Raw genomic sequence first — 18,564 nt, 5'->3', positions numbered from 1 at the left:
CCACAAAGCACATGTAGACTGGTTGGGCGAACTCCGATGCACCCTCGAGGACCCTGCCGAGCGTGTAGAGCTGGTCCACTGTTCCACGGCCAGGACAAAAACCACACCGCTCCTCCTGAACACATCGCACATTCCAAAAAAAAAATTTTTTTTTTTGGAATGTGCGAGGAAACCAGAATACCCTGAAACACAGGAACACCAGAGCCAAGATTCAAACCCCAGACCTCAGAACTGTGAGGCAGATGTGCTCACCACAACCCTATCGTGCTGTCCCACCCAGAGCTTATTCTCTAAAATACCATTTATCTGATCACCAAATGAGATATTTTTTATTATTATTATTTAATCCTGTAGAGGGTGTTTTAAGTTGAGTCCCACCCTCATCCAAGAGTATCACATGCAGGAAAACCCTCAAACATCTTTCAACTGGAAAGACATTTTCACGGTAGATGCATGGCAGATGGGCACATTAAATTGACACACCATAAAACAAAATACTATACTGTAGAGAAATATATTACAACATTTCAAAGAGGTGATGGAGGTAACAAAGAAAGACAAGTAAGGGCTTTGCTGACTTTGATGCCTTTGTCACTATGATTATTTTGCATGGAATATCTGTTTTAGGACTTGGAAATGCATACTGGCGCTCCTACAGATCCACCACAAGCTGAAAAAAATGTCCCTTGAAAAGAAGCAAAGGAAATGCCGAAACGGACAAGAAATGGTGACACTTTATCTCCCTGAAATTCCTGAGGAGGATGAGACAACTGGAGCAACTGAGGAAGGTGTGACAAGTGACGCACTTCAGGGGGAAAAGACCGGAAAAGCCCCTCAAGATCGCACCGCAACTCGGCAGGATGACACGACCTCAGCTTCTCGGGAGGACCCAAAAGTACAGAGTAAAAACAGGCAGAGGAAACTCATGAGCAGGCCGACGAAAGTCAAAATTCATCGTCTGGCCCGTAAGCGTCCGGAAACACGTGAAGACGAGACAAGTGCTGCAACCCAGGCTGGTGTAACGGGTCAGTCGCCTTGGTAACATGGGAAAGCGTTGCACGGCTTACATGTGAAGCAACGTCGGGATGAACCTGGGGTCACTGCACTTTGTCAAAGGGGACGAGATAACAAAAAAACTCAACAACGAGGATGTCAAATATTTCTCGTGGAAAGAATGATGAAGTATTGCTTGCATGGGTGAAGAATAGGAGATGACTTGCATTCGGGCAGGACCAATAAACTGCTCTGCACTCAACATTGATAATCTGTTCAGATCAGGTTCTTCATCACACCCACACTTTTTCCTCACAATCGGCAGGTGTGCTGGTGTGCCAACATCATGAATGCTGAGTCTAAATTGCCCGTAGGTGGAATGGTTGTTTGTTTCTATGTGTGTGGCGACCGGTTCAGGGTGTACCCCGCCTCTCGCCCGAAGATAGCTGCGATAGGATCCGGCACGCCAGTGACCCTGGTGAGGAGAAGCGGTGTAGAAAATGGATATGTAGCATTTTCAGTGCAAAATGAATCTTTAAAATCTGAGCAAATGATAGATAACATCGGTGCAGAAAATGGATGGATAATAATACATAAGAATAAATGGGTGGGTTGTAATAATACAATTAAATGTAAAATGTAATTTGGTGGGCTGTTATTATCCGCAGCACGTTGCCTCACAGTTGCGAGGTTCATGGTTCGAATCCTTTCCACCTGTGTGGAGTAGAAAGTCGCAATGCCAGGGGGGAAGTTTACATTCATTGAAGACTGAAAGGTGCAAATGTTTGTCCATACTGACAAATAGTCTTGAATTTAGTTGGTTTGAAAATGTGTACATCAGGTTGCACATAATTGCAATGTGGTTAACTGGCGTCATTTCACAGGAGAAGGCTTTTTTATTTTATTTCTTATGACAGCAGTTTACCACATTGTAATCATGTGCAACTGATGTTCGAATTCATTCAATTGAAAGGCCTTTTTTTCTGTGTGCGTGTGTGTGAGCCTCCGCGATTGGCTGGGAAAAGCTCCTGATCACCCACACCCCAAATGAGTACAAGTAGTAATGATCAACCAAAATGATCCAATCATTTTTACTGTGCGACCATTTCAAAACTTTTCTTTGAACCTTCAACATGTAACTTGTTTCCATCTTCAATGTATGAATATCCAGTCCCAGATTAGGTGTAGTTTGGGTGAACCGCCAGCAAGTGTCAGTGTCGCAAAATGAGAGGGGTGGGGTGGGGGGGGGGCTCTTGCTTGCTTGCTTGCTTGGCGGATTTCCCTTTGACAATGAATAGTTGAACTCAGCAGGGAGTTGCAATGAAACCACGGGCGAGGCTGCAGTCCCTGTTGGCGATATGCACAGTATGCACACTATTTCACGATGTGAACCTGAGTGAAACCATCGTGCGTAAGTTGGGAAAGGTTGAGCAGTAACCTTTTTTAATTTATTAGGAGTATATAGCTCGTGATTTCTTGAAATGTGAGTGCAGACAGTGTGAAGTATAATCATTTTGCGTTGCATTTTCCAGCCCTTTTATTACATTTGCTGACCCACCACTCTGAGCTTGTCTAAAATACAGAAGTTCTGAATGGTGAAAATAGCAACAAGCAGAAATGATGTCCTTATTTTGTACTGTTGCAAACTAACATGCATTTTAGCCATATGGTCAACCCATCAGAATAGAAACTGAGGACGTAGACCCCGGCAGTCTCTGTGGTAAATGTTGAAAAAGTACTTTTGCCCCCTGGGGACCATTTCAAACAGAAGTAGGCCCTGACTCTTCTAACCTGAACTCACAGGGGAACCGAGAGTAACACTGGGAAAATAAAGAGCTCCAAAGATAGACTGACTGATTAAATACGCTTTTCCCAGGATGGGTAAACCAGATCTTTCTCCAATAATTCCCAATCTAATATGAGAAATGACCCCAACTCTTACAGAGCCAATGGAAATGCTGGAACGATTCCGAAAGCCAGAATGATAACTTGGGAGAAAATAAATATTGTGACCTTCTATTTAACGGAAGTACAGTACAAAAATAACTTCAATTGAATAGACAGTTCAAGCGAGCACTTGAGAGATTCCATCTACGGCCAATTTAAGTCTTGAGAGCATAATATAACTCTTAACTTGCCCACGGATGAGATGAAATCATTTACAAGCGGGTTCAAATGATTTGTGATGCCCAACTCAGAAAGTCTGAACTTGAAAACATTGCGGATACATTTGAATCAAAACACTCACCAAATAAGAAGTGTGCCAAATTCTGCAAACGATCCTTTCCCAAGATTAGATGCCATCATTTCAGATTACAGTGTTTAGTACGTCATCTCCAAGGGCATATCAATTTCTTTTAAATTATCGTATCACTTCCCAAGCAACTGAAGATCCTGCAAATGAACATGACATGCAAATAGTTGCGAGGACAGAATTGATTGATTGAGGTTTGAAAATCTTTTGTTAGGCGAATACATTTTCCAGAGTCTAAAACCAAATCGTATATACTCAGTTACCCAGAGCATGCTACAAACACAAAGTCCAGAAATACTCGTCCAAAAACAATGCTTGTAATATCTGTAAGAATAAAGAAATTGAAGTAAATGGAAGTAGACACACTTGTTTTGCTTTAGTGGGCCGCAAAAAGTGATCGGCGGGCTGGATCTGGCCCCCGGGGTTTTAGTTTGACCTTTGGTTTCGAGCAGTTCTTCCTGACCTTTATTGAGCTAACACAGAGGATTGTATTTTACGTTGGGAAAAAACAAAATCTCACTGCACACCACCAAATAAAAAAATCTGACAATAATGACTGCATGTACCTTCTGCCACAAAGTGGGGGAGCATTTAGTTGTTCTGCCTGCCACTATGTGTCACTGGTATGGATAGTTGAACAAAGATCCACGATTGATAGTCAATCATTTTCAGACCAAATTGAATCATTTCCCAGGGCCGAAGATGCCGATGATGTTTTGGGGCACATTATTTGGAAATCACTGCTTTAGAGAGATCGGCAGCATGTTTCCTCAGGCTGGCTCAGTATTTCAAAACCCAATTGACCAGTGTTGTGTTGATGACTGAATGCTGCGTGTGTCAAGATGCTTTAGTCAGCTCACTCGGGGTGCTTTCCCTGTTCTGCCTGTTAAACTGTGGTTCCACCTGGGCGGCGATCTGCTTCTGCAGTTTATATTCCTCCGCAGCCTCCGCTGCCGCCAAAAACTGCCGATGATGACAGATGGGTACTTCAGTCTGTCTGATGGGATGCATTTTGGGACCATTCGGGACCACAAGTGACAGAGGCGTTTGGGATACCGCCAAGAGACCGCCCCCTACGGGGGAGACATGAGCGGAGTTTTCAGAGTTGCTGCTGCCCTGCTGGGTGCAAAGGTCAAAGCTGAGACCGTTTGCCTTGAGCCTGATGGAGTTTGTGAAGCTTCTGTGAAGCGAGTTGCGCTGACTACCTTTTTTCTCCGGCAGCTCTTGCCGGCCCAAGATGTGGCGACGGATGATTTTCCGGAAGGTTTGCCGAAACTCTCGGATGCGGTAGGCGTAGATGAAGGGGTTGACCACCGAGTTGCCGTGCGACAGGATAATGGCCACGTAGAAGATCAAGAGCGGAGGACGCTGACACTCGGGGCAGAACAGAGTGAAGCAGTTCATGATGTGTAATGGCAGCCAGCAGACAGCAAACAGTCCCACTATGATGGCCAGAGACTTGGCAGCTTGGACCTCTTTTTGGAGAGTGGAGCGAGACTTTTCCCCGTGAACCGCCTTGACCTCAATGAGCTTGAGCTGGTGACGAGCTGCCATGAAGATGCACAGGTAGATGGCCAGCATCAGCAGCAGGGGAATCATGACACAGGCAAAAAAGTTGAAGTACACCATGTAATCCATAACCACCACCTCTTCGAAGAGGCACGTCATCAGACCCGGTGGGCACTCGTGGGTATTCTTCTCAGAGAACTTGTGCCAGCCCATCATTGGGGTGAGACCAATGATGATGGAGAGAACCCAGCAGATGGCAATGATGCACTGCGCCCGCTGACCTGTCACCAGACTGTTATACCTTGAAAGGGAGACAACAGCCTGATAAGCAACATCGCATCAGACGTCAGCAAGAATGAATGAAGGAATGTTTGCTAGAACGCCTTCTCTGCTGGCCTAAACACTATCACGCACTCGTCTACATTTACAAACTAAATTCTAATTTATTCCCAACAGTCATTTCGTAGCGTTTACCTTGGCTGCACTGCTTCCAGTACACGTAGCTGGATGATGACTATTTCTTTAAAGGCTTGTTTGCAATCTTTTCATAAAAATCTCTTTGTCATGTTTGTTCAAACTGTCCGTATAAACCTGACAGTAGCACATTGGTACAATTATTTGTGAAAAAAAAAATCATTTCTCCCTGGCCCCATCTTGTACCTTTAATTCGATTTTTAAGAAGCCACCGCGCCCGAGGAAGAACAACCAATCACAGACGGGGGGTGTGACCGACAAGCTGTCCATCAGCTGCCGTGCACTCGCGGGCGCGCCCCCGACAAAACAAGGCTGAACATAGAAGCTGCCTTCGAGAGGTGGAGGGACCACAGGCAGCTGAGAGCATTCAGAATCGAACCAGAATTAGCAACACTTCTGCTCGACAGGTACGTTTATCACCTCCTGATTTTTAATGACTGTGTAGCTGTTCTCAAAAAGTAAAAACTTTAAACCGGTAACATTTAGTGTTACAGTAACACTCTGTTACACATAAGTCATGCTACCAACGAAGCAGCCGTGGCTAAGGCTAGCTTGTTGTGCATGTTTTGCACACGTGAGTGAGGGACACAACTTGGTCAGAGACTCGGGGGGGGGGGGGATTACTGAAGTGAGGCTACTTTCAAATCACATTTAAATTGATGGCATTGGACAATGCCATCAATTTTGTCTTCAACAATCTTTGATGTCTTTTTCTGCGGTTTGCACAACAAAAAGACATCACACATTTGGGTTGAAAATGCCCAGGATGCCATTTTTCAAGCTATTCTAGTTGGTTTTTCCCCTTGGTATTTGAGACCACCGGATTTCTCATTAATATTTGATATGTAAATAAGCTTTGTTCCGATTGGATCACTTATATTTCCATTTTAAATATGGAAAACAGCGTTGCTCTGATTGGTCCTTGGTGACCAATCGGCAACTGTCTTAAGGTTCATCACGATGTCGCGTGGCGCCCTCGAAGGGCTTTCCTGTAAATGCAGCACATATACTGCATATTGTACTTTATCACTTTTATTTAACCATAAAACTAGAGAGACAGAATACAAATGAAGGAAGGAGCGAATTTCTACAGAGGACGGGGGCGGGAAAAACCAGATGGTGGGATATTGTGTACAAGCTCCAGCGTGGCTCTCATTCGCTTTTTTTGCGCACATTTTGGTGACACTGACTTCAAACGTTTCTCTATTTTATCCCCAGTTACAATATCAATTAGAAATATACAGTAGTAAAGTGTTGTTGTAAAACACAACACACGTACAACTGGGTTCCTCGCTCCAAACCTGGAAATGCATTGCCAGCAGTGTGTGAAAGGTTAGTTTTACGCCATCCCCCACGCAATGGCTCTGAAAACAGCACAATCCTGGTTCCAAAATTTCTCCAAAAAGAATTTGAAGCCATTTATTCCTCAACTGGCGGCACGGTGAACGACTGGTTAGCACATCTGCCTCACAGTTCTGAGGACCTGGGGTTCAAATCCCGCCCCCGCCTGTGTGGAGTTTGCATGAGGACTCTAAATTGCCCTTAGTTGTGAATTTGTGCGTGAATGGTTGTTCGTTTATATGTGTCCTGCGATTGGCTGGCGACCAGTTCAGGGTGTACCCCGCCTCTCGCCCGAAGATAGCTGGGATAGGCTCCCAGTGAGGAGAAGCGGAACGGAAGATGAATGAATGAATGAATATTCCTCAACTCATCTGAGTTTCGCCGGTGATGCAAAAACTTTGCACAAGAAGCAGCCACGTTTCCTGAGAAGAGTGGGCGTTAAGCAACCACAAACTGGGCAGGTACTTTAGTAACTTTCTCCATCACAAACATCCTGCCGTTTTGCAAGCCTTATGCCGTTTATCGTCCTTTACATTCAATGGACAAACTGCATGGATCCATCCATCCATTGCTTTACTTCCACTTATCTGAGGTCGGTTTGCGGGGCAGGAGCTTAAGCAGGGAAGCCCAGACTTCCCTCTCTCTAGCCACTTCGTCCAGCTCTTCTGGGGATCCCGAGGTTATCCTAGGTCAGCCGGGAACCTTATTCTCTCCAGCGTGTCTCGGATCTTCCCCGGGGCCTCCTCCCGGTGGGACGTGTCCGGAACCACGTCCAGGGGCCATGCCTAACCAGGTGACGAGCCACCTCATCTGGTTCCTCTCGTACTCGGAGGAACAGTGGCTCTACTCATTTCGGCCGCTTATAAAGGCGATTTTGTTCTTTCGGTCACGACCCAAAGCTCGTGACCATAGGTGAGGGTAGGAACGTAGATCGACTGGTAAATTGAGAGCTTTGTCCTTCGGCTCAGCTCCTTCTTTACCGTGACAGACCGATACAGAGTCCAAATCACTGCAGACGATGCATCGATCCGCCTGTTGATCTACTGCTGATTTTCATCCCAGCTGCTTCACATTAAGCTGTGAACCGCTCCAGTGAGAGCCGAAGACTGACGAAGCCACATCAGAACCACATCATCTGCAAAAAGCAGAGATTTAATACTGTGGTCATCAAACCTGACCCCCTCAACGCCTCCGCTGCGCCTCAAAATTCTGTCCCTAAAGGTAATGAATAAAATCGGTGACAGGCTTGGCGAAGTCCACCCCTCACTGGAAACATATTTGACTTACTGCCGGCAATGCGGACCGAAACTCTGACACAGCCCCTATCAGGGGGTCCGGTACCCCATACTCCTGAAGCACCCCCTGATAGACATGGTGGAACGCCTTCTCCAAGTCCACAGAACACATGTCGACTGGTTGGGCAAATGACTATGCGCCCTTGATGAAATGCAGTGATGTCAAACAAAAACCAGGTCACAGACTAATTTTGACCTACAACAGTATCCATCCATCCATCCATTTTCTACCGCTTATCCGGGTCGGGTCGCCGGGGCAGTAGCTTTAGCAGGGACGCCCAGACTTCCCTCTCCCCAGCCACTTCATCCAGCTCTTCCGGGGTGATCCCGAGGCGTTTCCAGGCCAGCCGAAGGACGTAGTCTCTCCAGCGTGTCCTGGGTCGTCCCCGGGGTCTCCTCCCGGTGGGACGTGCCCGGAACACCTCACCAGGGAGGCGTCCGGGAGGCATCCGAATCAGATGCCCCAGCCACCTCATCTGGCCCCTCTCAATGCGGAGTAGCAGCGGCTCTACTTTGAGATCCTCCTCGGATGACTGAGCTTCTCACCCTCTCTCTAAGGGAGAGCCCGGACACCCTGCGGAGGAAACTCATTTCGGCCGCTTGTATCCGGGATCTTGTTCTTTCGGTCACGACCCACACCTCATGACCATAGGTGAGGGTAGGAACGTAGATCGACCGGTAAATCGAGAGCTTCGCCTTTCGGCTTAGCTCCTTCTTTACCACAACGGACCGATACAAAGTCCGCATCACTGCAGACGCTGCACCGATCCTACAACAGAATGTTATGCATAAAAGAGTGGACATTTTGGATTTTGATGGAAGTGGACCTTTCAAGTGAGCTGACCCTCGCTTGAAGTCAAGACGTTTTCATCCCCGAACACGTTGGCCAGAGCAAGCAAAATTCGACTAGCAAAATACAATCTTCTCTGGTACGTGTGATGTATTTCATTTCAGTGTTTTACGTTACACTCCAGATGATGTACGTGATGCGGTAGAATGCTGTTATGTTATGTTTTTATATAGTATTGATGGTTTCTGTCATTACAAGGTGATGTTAAGAGGTAGATTAGGTCTCCACTGATGGCCCAGGTACCAAATGCTCTGCCTGCTATTGGTTCCGACAATGATCTCTTGGAGGGAGAACAGAGCAAGGATTCCAAATGTCTAAGTTTGGTATGAACCGCAACAAGGTCTCTTCCTGGTCTTGAAGAGGGAAAAAAGGGATAAACAAACAAGACTGTTAGTACTTCTAAGTCTATTTTCAGGGTGTGTGCCGCACAGTGTGGGAGAGCAGCTGAAACGGTCGGTTTGTTTCTATCCCATTCTGCAGATGTTAAAGTGCAAATGTCAGTGTTACAACAACAACAGACCTCCTCCCAAGTCAGAGAAGGGGGATTGGGGGGGGGGGTAACCATTTCTGGGGGGGGTAACCATTTCTGGCCACACTCAGCTGCGACTTTATGGTTCAAATGTCTTGTGTCCACTGATGGATAGACGTGAAGTACTTGTTCGTGTCGCTCCAGCTCGAGGGCTACAAAGCCGTCCCCCCAAAAATATAGACATATACTATAGAAATGTACTCGTGTATAATTGAGTTAAAGTTAGTTTGTATTTGCTCAATGGGTGTCTTTTAGCCAAAAATGATGCAGGAAAATGGCAAAATAAAGTATATTTAATATTGTTTCTCTTGTTTATATTGATATTGAAGTATATTGATATCTCTGAAATGCAATTGTTTGCAAAATTATGAAGGATCTATGTAACTTTTAGCATCTTCTTATCAAGTAGATATTTTCATTTTCAACCAAAATAAAACAATTACCTTAATCCAAATTGAAATCATATTGGGCTTAACTTTACATCCTTTCACGACGCTAGCTAGTTAGCTTTTTATATAAATTTTTATATAAGCTTCTAAGCTTTTTTTTTTCTTTTAAATATTATTTTTGCTGTGTAGACCATTCCGTTTATTAACATAAGGCTTGATTATGACATCTATTTTGGTCTGACTTCTTCCTGAACAGAATTTTTTATTTTTTATTTTTCATATTTGAATGTTATACTTTCATCGTTTTTGGCTTCTCAGGGAGGCCAACATATTTCGGTATGAAAAGGTAATTCAGTTTCAATTTCTTCATTGCTGTTCAAACTGGTAAAACATCAAGAGCTTACAGAAATGGAAAAAGACTGCAGTAAAGCTCTTCATGATGCTGGACGGTCCCTTCTCATTTTCGTAACCAATGTTCTAATAAATCTGTTAAAACAAAAATCCATTAGTCAGAAATCATGTACATACTTTACAATCAATAAAATATCTTGCATAATTTTACTTTGAATACTGTAATATTAATATTATTAATACTAATAAAACTGGTTGGATCCTAATATTTGGGAACGCTTGATATACGCTATTAAAATGAATCAGCTTTGTTTAGAAATGCTGTTGGTTGCGTCCAACTATTTTTATTCACCTTTCTTCAATATGACTTTATATATTACAATCTTAAATGCATCTTTTTACCTGCATTTAAGGAAAGCTGACCGACCACCGTAGTAGCCACATACTGCATCAGCTCACCAAACAATTGGTGGGAGTGGGGTTCCTTGCTCAAGGGCACATGGCAGAAATTTGCCCTGTCTCCCAATGTGAAGGGAATTTTGGTGTTATTTCCTGTACCCCAACACCAAAACTACACAAAGAAGTGACATTCTTAATGCCATTTTTGCAGTAAAGCTTAATTGGTTTGAACTTGCGATTTCAGTAAAACGAGATGTTCCAAAACTGACCTGAGAGGTAGCTTGATTGCGATGTAGCGGTCCATAGCGATGGCCAGCAGGCTGAAGATGGAGCTCTGGGTGAGAACGAGCAAGAAGCAAGCGATGAAGAGGCACCCGTAGAAGTTGGAGCAGAAGCCGATGCTGATGACGATGGCGAAGGGAATGGCCAGGACGCCCACGGCGATGTCGGCCACAGCCAGCGACACCACAAAGAAGTTGGTGTTGCTTTGCAGGTTGCTGTTGAGGAACACGGCCCAGCAGACCAGCACGTTGCCCAACACGGAGAAGATGGCAATCAGCAGCTCCACCACGATGTAAGGGGCAGTGATGGCGGGGTTTTCCAGCATGGTGACAAAATGGGAGGAGGCCTCACCTCGACGACCATAGTTACGGCCTGGCAGCCAGTGAGCTCAGCATCTTCACCTCCGACCTTCAGCATCCAACGGCAAGAGGCTGTGACGGCTCATTCCTGCCCGATGAGGTCAAACTGCTGATAAGAAGCTCGAGTCGACAGCAGGTGAAGTCCTAATCGCGAAACACGGGACAAAGTCAGTTACATCCTCTCCCACCGAAAGCTCCTCAGTTCTCGAGATCCCCGCAGGTCCTTCCCCTCTGCGAATTTTCCCATGAAGCTCTCAAGGGGGTGAGATGATACCAGCAACGCACGCCAATGGAACGCTGAGTCGCTGCAGAGTACGGAAAGAGGAAATGATTCTACAATGAAGGAAGTGTGCAACGCACGCTTGCATTACATATGCAGAGTGAAGAGGAATCCAAAATAATGTGATGATGGCATTTCAAAATACTTCTCCTCATTAGTCAAGACATCACCGTAAACAGCTACATACTGTAAACTGTTAATTACTTCCAATATATATATATATATATATATATATATATATATATATATCCATTTTCTACACTGCTTATCCTCACTAGGGTCACGGGTATCCTGGAGCCTATCCCAGGTAACTGCGGGCTGGAGGCGCGGTACACCCTGAACTGGTCGCCAGCCAATCGCAGGGCAGATACAAACAACCATTCACACCTACGGACAATTTAGAGTCTTCAATTAACCTGAAAGACATGTTTTTGGGATGTGGGAGGAAACCGGAGCGCCCGGAGAAAACCCACGCTGGCACGGGGGAGAACATGCCGGGGATTGAACCCCAATGTCGCCCCCAGAGAGTTAATGGTTTAAAGTGAATTTGCATTCTTTCAAATAGCATTTTGCAAAGCCAATGAATTACACAAGAAAAACAAAACATGTAGGCTACATGCCATGCAAAGTACTTCAGACTGCTGAGCGTAGCGATGCAACAAGCAGCAGATGTCTACCGTAGGAAGTGGAAGGGAACAAAAGCAAGCTGCCTTTCAATGTGGTTTACCACTGCACCTACCTTAAAGGTCATAACGATGTTGACAACATCACTTTCATTCTATTGTATGCATTTTTTTGCTGTCCTTAAGTCTTTAAAACGTTCCATTTAACAAATTGTTTGTCACAGTTGTTTTGTATGAAGGTATAGTGTGTAATGTCTGAATTATGTGTACTGTATATACAGTGGATATGAATGGAGAATATGGGGAATTTACAGAGAATGTTCACTGTGGAAAATGGTATCATCTATGAGCTGACGTAACATGACAAGACAATTTCAATTACAATATAGTACAGTACGTTGTTCACTTCTGGTCACGGGTTACACAGAAACTCTCCTCTGTTTTGAAGGACTGCAGCATCCCACACTCCCCTCGTCTTTTGTCCTATTCTGTCTCTTTTTGTCTCTAGGGTCATCTAAAAGTACATTTCCCAAATAAGCATATGGATACTTGTAATTGTAATTTTTAGAGCTACTTCTTGGGGACTGATTAATGTGAAGGGCCACCAGTTTGATAGATACTTCTGAAAGAAGATACTTTTCTTCATCAATTACCGTAATTACCTTTAATAATATGTTGCTATTATTATGCTCTTATTGATAATGAATTATATTCATTTATGGAAAGACACTGATCATGTTAATGATTACTTACGGTAATTAGAAGACCGATAAACCTCAAAATGCAACATTTTATTTTCTGTAAATATCTGCCATATCGTTAAATGATCCCTTCTAAAACATTTGTAGAAAATCACAATGTCCCATCACGACTCACGGGGTGCCCGTGGGCACGACGTCGGTGACCGCTGATCTAGATTGTTCAACTATTGTTCTGCTGTGGTTTGCACCTTTATTCCCCCTGTCTGGTCTGTCCCTCTGTCCTCTCAAACCCTTTTCTGTCGCGCTGCATTTCAATAAACATCACAATAATAATAAAAAAAAGGAAATAAAAAATGTATATATTGATGCCAGCTTCCATATGTACAATCGCTATTTGGGATGGACATCTCGTTCCATCTGCGTAGCCGACTCTTCCCGCGATGCAGGAGCCAATCACGTTGAAGCGGCGCGGGTCTTGCCGAGAAAGGGTGTCGGATTTCTAAGAATGTCTGTGAAATGGGACGTTCCCTTTCCGGGAACGTTTCGGCTTTTGTTCATTTGCTTCCTGAAATGTAAAAGTGTGTATGTTTTTGTTCATTGATTTTCTGAAATATAAAAGTGTTTTGGCTTTTATTAATTTGTTTCCTGAAGTGTAAAAGTGCTTCACAATTTCTTATATTGTTTTGTACTTCCAGGCCACCGTAAATATTGTATCACAGTTTTGTTAAATAAGTACATCTTTGATTGTGTTGTTAAAACGACAAATATTATGTATCCCAAGGTGTGGTCAGTGCTGTATATTTTTACCAACCGATGATAATTCAGGTCATAACACGGAACGCACGGAAGGCAGTGTCCCTCAAATTGTCAGTGTAGGTTTGATCCCATGACACTAAACCTTGACACTGACTAAAGTAGATTCAGATCAGTCCACATATTCAGTCTTTGTGTTGATTTATTTTCCTTAACCAAATTTCTGTCAATAAAAACAACTTACCTCACTCCTCTCTCGTTCAACTGCAATCAGTGAGATGTGGTAACAGCGTATTCCGACTTACAGTATATCACCTTCCCTGCTCTCAGTGTGAATATTACTGATCAATAACTCCTGCTTCTTCTTTATTTATTTATTTTATTACTCAAACAGAAGAGGCACACCCTCTCTACATGCAGTGGGTGGCTGTTTGCTGTTCAGTGAAGCAGCAGCTAAAAGCCTGCTGTGCACACAGATGTGGGCCTGTTTCTTGATGACACACATTAAAAGTGTGACACCTGAGACGGCCGACGAGCCATGCAGACATGCTTTTCACTCTGCACGCCAAACCGTAATAGAACATTTCATATGGTTTACAATGGCTAATGTCTTTCAGTGGGCTCTGTTGATGTTTCCTTGAAATGGATTATAAGACCCCTAATGGACTTTTGTACTGAAGGGAAATATGCAGTTACAGTGCTGTTAAAACGTATTTGCCCACTTCTCAAATTCTTAGGTTTTTGCAGTTTCACGACTTTGTCTAAGATCATCACACAAATGTAACATCAAAAATGTCAACATGACATGCAGTTTTTCAATTGTGTTTTTATTTATTTATTATTATTTCCAAAGGTGCTAGTGACATGAAAAGTCCACCAGATGTTGGGAACAACCCAAGTAATCCATCTACACAAAGAAAGTAGAACAATGAAGATCAGAAATTAAATTGTGTGTTATAATGCGAAATGACACAGGGAAAAAGTATTGAACACGCCAACTGTTATTTATTTAGTATTATGTACAAAAGCCTTTATTTGCAATGACAGCTTCAAGACGCCTCCTGTATGGAGAAACTACTCTCATGCATTGCTCTGGTGTGATTTTGGCCCATTCCTCCACAAAAGCAGTCTTCAAATCTTCAAGGTTCCGTGGGCTTCTTTTATGGACCTTGAGTTTCAGTTCTTTCCATAGATTTTCAATTGGATTCAAGTCAGGTGATTGGCTGGACCATTCTAGCAGCTTTATGTTTTTTTTCTTTGAGCCCAATTGAGAGTTTCCTTGGCAGTCTGTTTGGGATCATTATCCTGCCGAAATGTCCACCCTTGTTTCATTGTCGTCATCCTCGTAGATGGCAGCATTTTTTTCTCTCCCAGTATCTAACTGGCTTGTCCAAATGTTGTTCAACAAACTTTAAACAAGCATTGACATGCTGTTTTTTCAGCAATGATGAGCGTGCTTACTGGCCAAACATTACTCACTTTTTTTCCTTGTGACAACAGCACCTGCTAATTCTTTTTGAAGCTCTCCACAAGTGATCCTTGGCTCTCGGACAACTTCTGATTATTCTTTGCCCTCCTCTGTTAGAAATCTTGCCAGCAGCACCTGATAGAGGCAAATTAAGGGTGGTATGATTGGCTTTACACTTATTATGGCCCCAGCTGTGCTCACTGAAACATTCAGAAGCTTAGATATGCACCTGTAACCAATGCCATCGTTATGTTTTTCCACAATTTGTTTGCGATGGGCTTGTGACAGCGCTCTGCTCTTACCCATCATGAGATGTCTTGACCCACACCTTGGCAATGAGACCTTTTTGTAGGCTCTCAATTACAACCCCAATTCCAATGAAGTTGGGACGTTGTGTTAAACATAAATAAAAACAGAATGCAATGATTTGCAAATCATGTTCAACCTATATTTAATTGAATACACTACAAAGACAAGATATTTAATGTTCAACCTGATCAACTTGATTGTTTTTAGCAAATAATCATTAACTTTAAATTTTATGGCTACAACACGTTCCAAAAAAGCTGGGACAGGTGGCAAAAAAGACTGAGAAAGTGGAGGAATGCTCATCAAACACCTGTTTGGAACATCCCACAGGTGAGCAGGCTAATTGGAAACAGCTGGGTGCCATGATTGGGTATAAAAGGAGCTTCCCTGAATTGCTCAGCCATTCACAAGCAAAGATGGGGGGGAGGTTCACCTCTTTGTGAACAAGTGCGTGAGAAAATAGTTGAACAGTTTAAGGACAATGTTCCTCAACGTAGAATTGCAAGGAATTTAGGGATTTCATCATCTACGGTCCATAATATCATCAAAAGGTTCAGAGAATCTGGAGAAATCACTGCATGTAAGCGCAAGGCCGAAAACCAACATTGAATGCCCGTGACCTTCGATCCCTCAAGCGGCACTGCATCAAAAACCGACATCAATGTGTAAAGGACATCACCACATGGGCTCAGGAACACTTCAGAAAACCAATGTCAGTAAATACAGTTCGGCGCTGCATCCGTAAGTGCAAACTCGAAACACGACTATGCAAAGCAAATGGCATTTATCAACAACACCCAGAAACGCCGCCGGCTTCTCTGGGCCCGAGCTCCTCTAAGATGGACTGATGAAAAGTGGAAAAGTGTTCAGTGGTCCGACGAGTCCACATTTCAAATTGTTTTTGGAAACTGTGGACGTCGTGTCCTCTGCACCAAAGAGGAAAGGAACCATTCAGACTGTTATGGACGCAAAGTTCAAAAGCCAGGATCTGTGATGGTATGGGGCTGTGTTAGTGCCAATGGCATGGGTAACTTAAACATCTGTGAAGGCACAATTAATGCTGAAAGGTACATACAGGAGAAACATATGCTGCCATCCAAGCAACGTCTTTTTCATGGACGCCCCTGCTTATTTCAGCAAGACAATGCCAAACCACATTCTGCACGTGTTAGAACAGCGTGGCTTCGTACTAAAAGACTGCGGGTACCAGCCTCGCCTGCCTGCAGTCCACACCTGTTTCCCATTGAAAATGTGTGGCACATTATGAACCTCCAGCACTCCCGCGACCCTGGTGAGGAGAAGCGGCTCTGAAAATGGATGGATGGATAATTATTTGCTAAAAACAATAAGGTTTATCAGTTTGAACATTAAATATCTTGTCGTTGTAGTGTATTCAATGAAATATAGGTCAAACATGATTTGCAAATCATTGTATTCTGTAATCATTGTTTAACACTGCGCCCCGACTTCATTGGTATTGGGGTTGTAGGACTGAACCAGCTGATATTAATTTGCACTTACAAGAGGCTGGATTGCTGTTGTATTATTAATAAATTGTAGGTGTTGTCTTGGCTTTCCATGCCTTTTTGCACCTCGTTTTCTTCAAGTGTTCAATAGTTTCTGTTTCCTGTGTCATTTCAAATTTTTACACACAACTTAATTTCTGATCTTATTGGTTCTACTTTCTTTGTATGTATGGATTACTTGGGTTGTTCCCAACATCTGGTGAAAATTTCATGTCAATAGCATCTTCGGAAATATATTTAGTGAGAAAAATGGTGACATGTTAAATAATTATTTCAGCCGCTGTAATCACATGGGTAATATTTGTTTGATATTTACATTTGTTTGATCCCCCCAAGCTGAGAACAATAGGACACTAGCCAATGACTTGAATACCTTCTATTGCAGATTTGAAAAGGACAGTTTCACTCCACACACCCACCCGGCCGCACCCGCGACCAGATCTTTGGAAATGTGCGAAGTTCCATCCTGTTTCAAACGCTCCACCATCATTCCAGTCCCCAAGAAACCTGCAATCTCTGGTCTGAATGACTACAGGCCTGTCGCTTTGACATCTGTGGTCATGAAGTCCTTCGAACGTCTCGTGCTGGACCACCTCAAGAGTGTCACAGGTCCCCTGCTGGACCCCCTGCAGTTTGCCTACCAAGCGAACAGGTCTGCGGATGATGCAGTCAACATGGGACTGCACTTCATCCTAGAACACTTCGACAGTGCAGGGACCTACGCGAGGATCCTGTTCGTGGACTTCAGCTCAGCGTTCAACACCATCATCCCTGAACTCCTTTCAACCAAGCTTCTCCAGCTCAGCGTCTCACCTGCCATCTGCCAGTGGATTTACAGCTTTCTGACGGGCAGGACACAGCAGGTCAGGCTGGGGGAGGCCACCTCATCCACACGCAGCATCAGCACTGGGGCGCCCCAAGGTTGTGTCCTCTCTCCGCTGCTCTTCTCTCTCTACACGAACGACTGCACCTCAGCGAACCCGACTGTCAAGCTCCTGAAGTTTGCAGATGACACCACTGTCATCGGCCTCAGCAAGGACGGTGACGAGTCTGCATATCGACAGGAAGCGGAGCGGCTGGAGCTGTGGTGCGGCCGACACGACCTGGAGCTGAACACGCTCAAGACGGTAGAGATGATCGTGGACTTCAGGAGGCATCCTTCGCCACAGCTGCCCCTCACGTTGTCCAGCTGCCTTGTGTCAACCGTCGAGACCTTCAAGTTCCTGGGAATTACAATCTCTCAGGACCTGAAGTGGGCGACCAACATCAACTCCGTCCTCAAAAAGGCCCAGCAGAGGATGTACTTCCTGCGGCTTCTGAGAAAGCACGGCCTGCCACCGGAGCTGCTGAGACAGTTCTACACAGCGGTCATCGAATCAGTTCTGTGTTCTTCCATCACAGTCTGGTTTGGTGCTGCTACAAAAAAGGACAAACTCCGACTGCAACGGACAATCAAGACTGCTGAAAGGATTGTCGGTACCCCCCTACCCACCATTGAGGACTTGCACGCTGCCAGAACTAAGACAAGGGCGTGCAAAATCCTCTCGGACCGTCTGCACCCCGGTCACCAGCTCTTCCAGCTCCTTCCCTCAGGTAGGCGCTACCGATCAACGCAAACTAGAACTAGTAGACATTCCAACAGCTTCTTCCCTCTTGCGATCAACTTCTTAAACACCTAACCTATAATTCCATTACAATAAGCTGGCAATTTTTTGACTTGAGTTCGTTGTCACATTTCTGTGGGGCCAATTATGTATTACTCGTGCACACACTGTAGTTGTCTCGCCATGCTGCACTATTTGCATATACTGGCCACTCATGCCAGAGTATCATCTGCTCCATTTGCACACTGATTGAGGAGTATCTGTAACATTTGCAC

At 44.4% G+C, this 18,564-nt stretch overlaps 1 protein-coding gene across 4 annotated transcripts; it reads right to left on the bottom strand.

Moving 5' to 3' along the window:
- Positions 1-87: 87 nt before the first annotated feature.
- adora2aa (adenosine A2a receptor a) lies at positions 88-11,326 on the bottom strand. Of its 4 annotated transcripts, none has more exons than XR_009768337.1 (3): positions 10,654-11,326; positions 3,614-5,057; positions 88-3,387 (listed from the first exon to the last, which is right to left on the bottom strand). XR_009768337.1 is itself a non-coding variant. In XM_061672902.1 (2 exons), exons 1-2 carry the CDS (start codon positions 10,989-10,991, stop codon positions 4,085-4,087), a joined length of 1,311 nt encoding a protein of 436 aa, XP_061528886.1. In that variant the 5' UTR covers positions 10,992-11,326; the 3' UTR covers positions 88-4,084. The 4 variants fall into 4 exon arrangements, 1 of the variants encoding a protein (XP_061528886.1); XR_009768338.1 differs by having other exon boundaries at positions 88-3,720; positions 3,814-5,057; XR_009768336.1 differs by having other exon boundaries at positions 108-182; positions 3,242-5,057.
- Between the last annotated feature and the right edge of the window lie 7,238 nt (positions 11,327-18,564).

This window comes from Phycodurus eques, chromosome 3 (assembly GCF_024500275.1).
Source record: "Phycodurus eques isolate BA_2022a chromosome 3, UOR_Pequ_1.1, whole genome shotgun sequence".
Taxonomy (NCBI): domain Eukaryota; kingdom Metazoa; phylum Chordata; class Actinopteri; order Syngnathiformes; family Syngnathidae; genus Phycodurus; species Phycodurus eques.
This window is presented reverse-complemented; position numbering and strand designations above follow the sequence as displayed.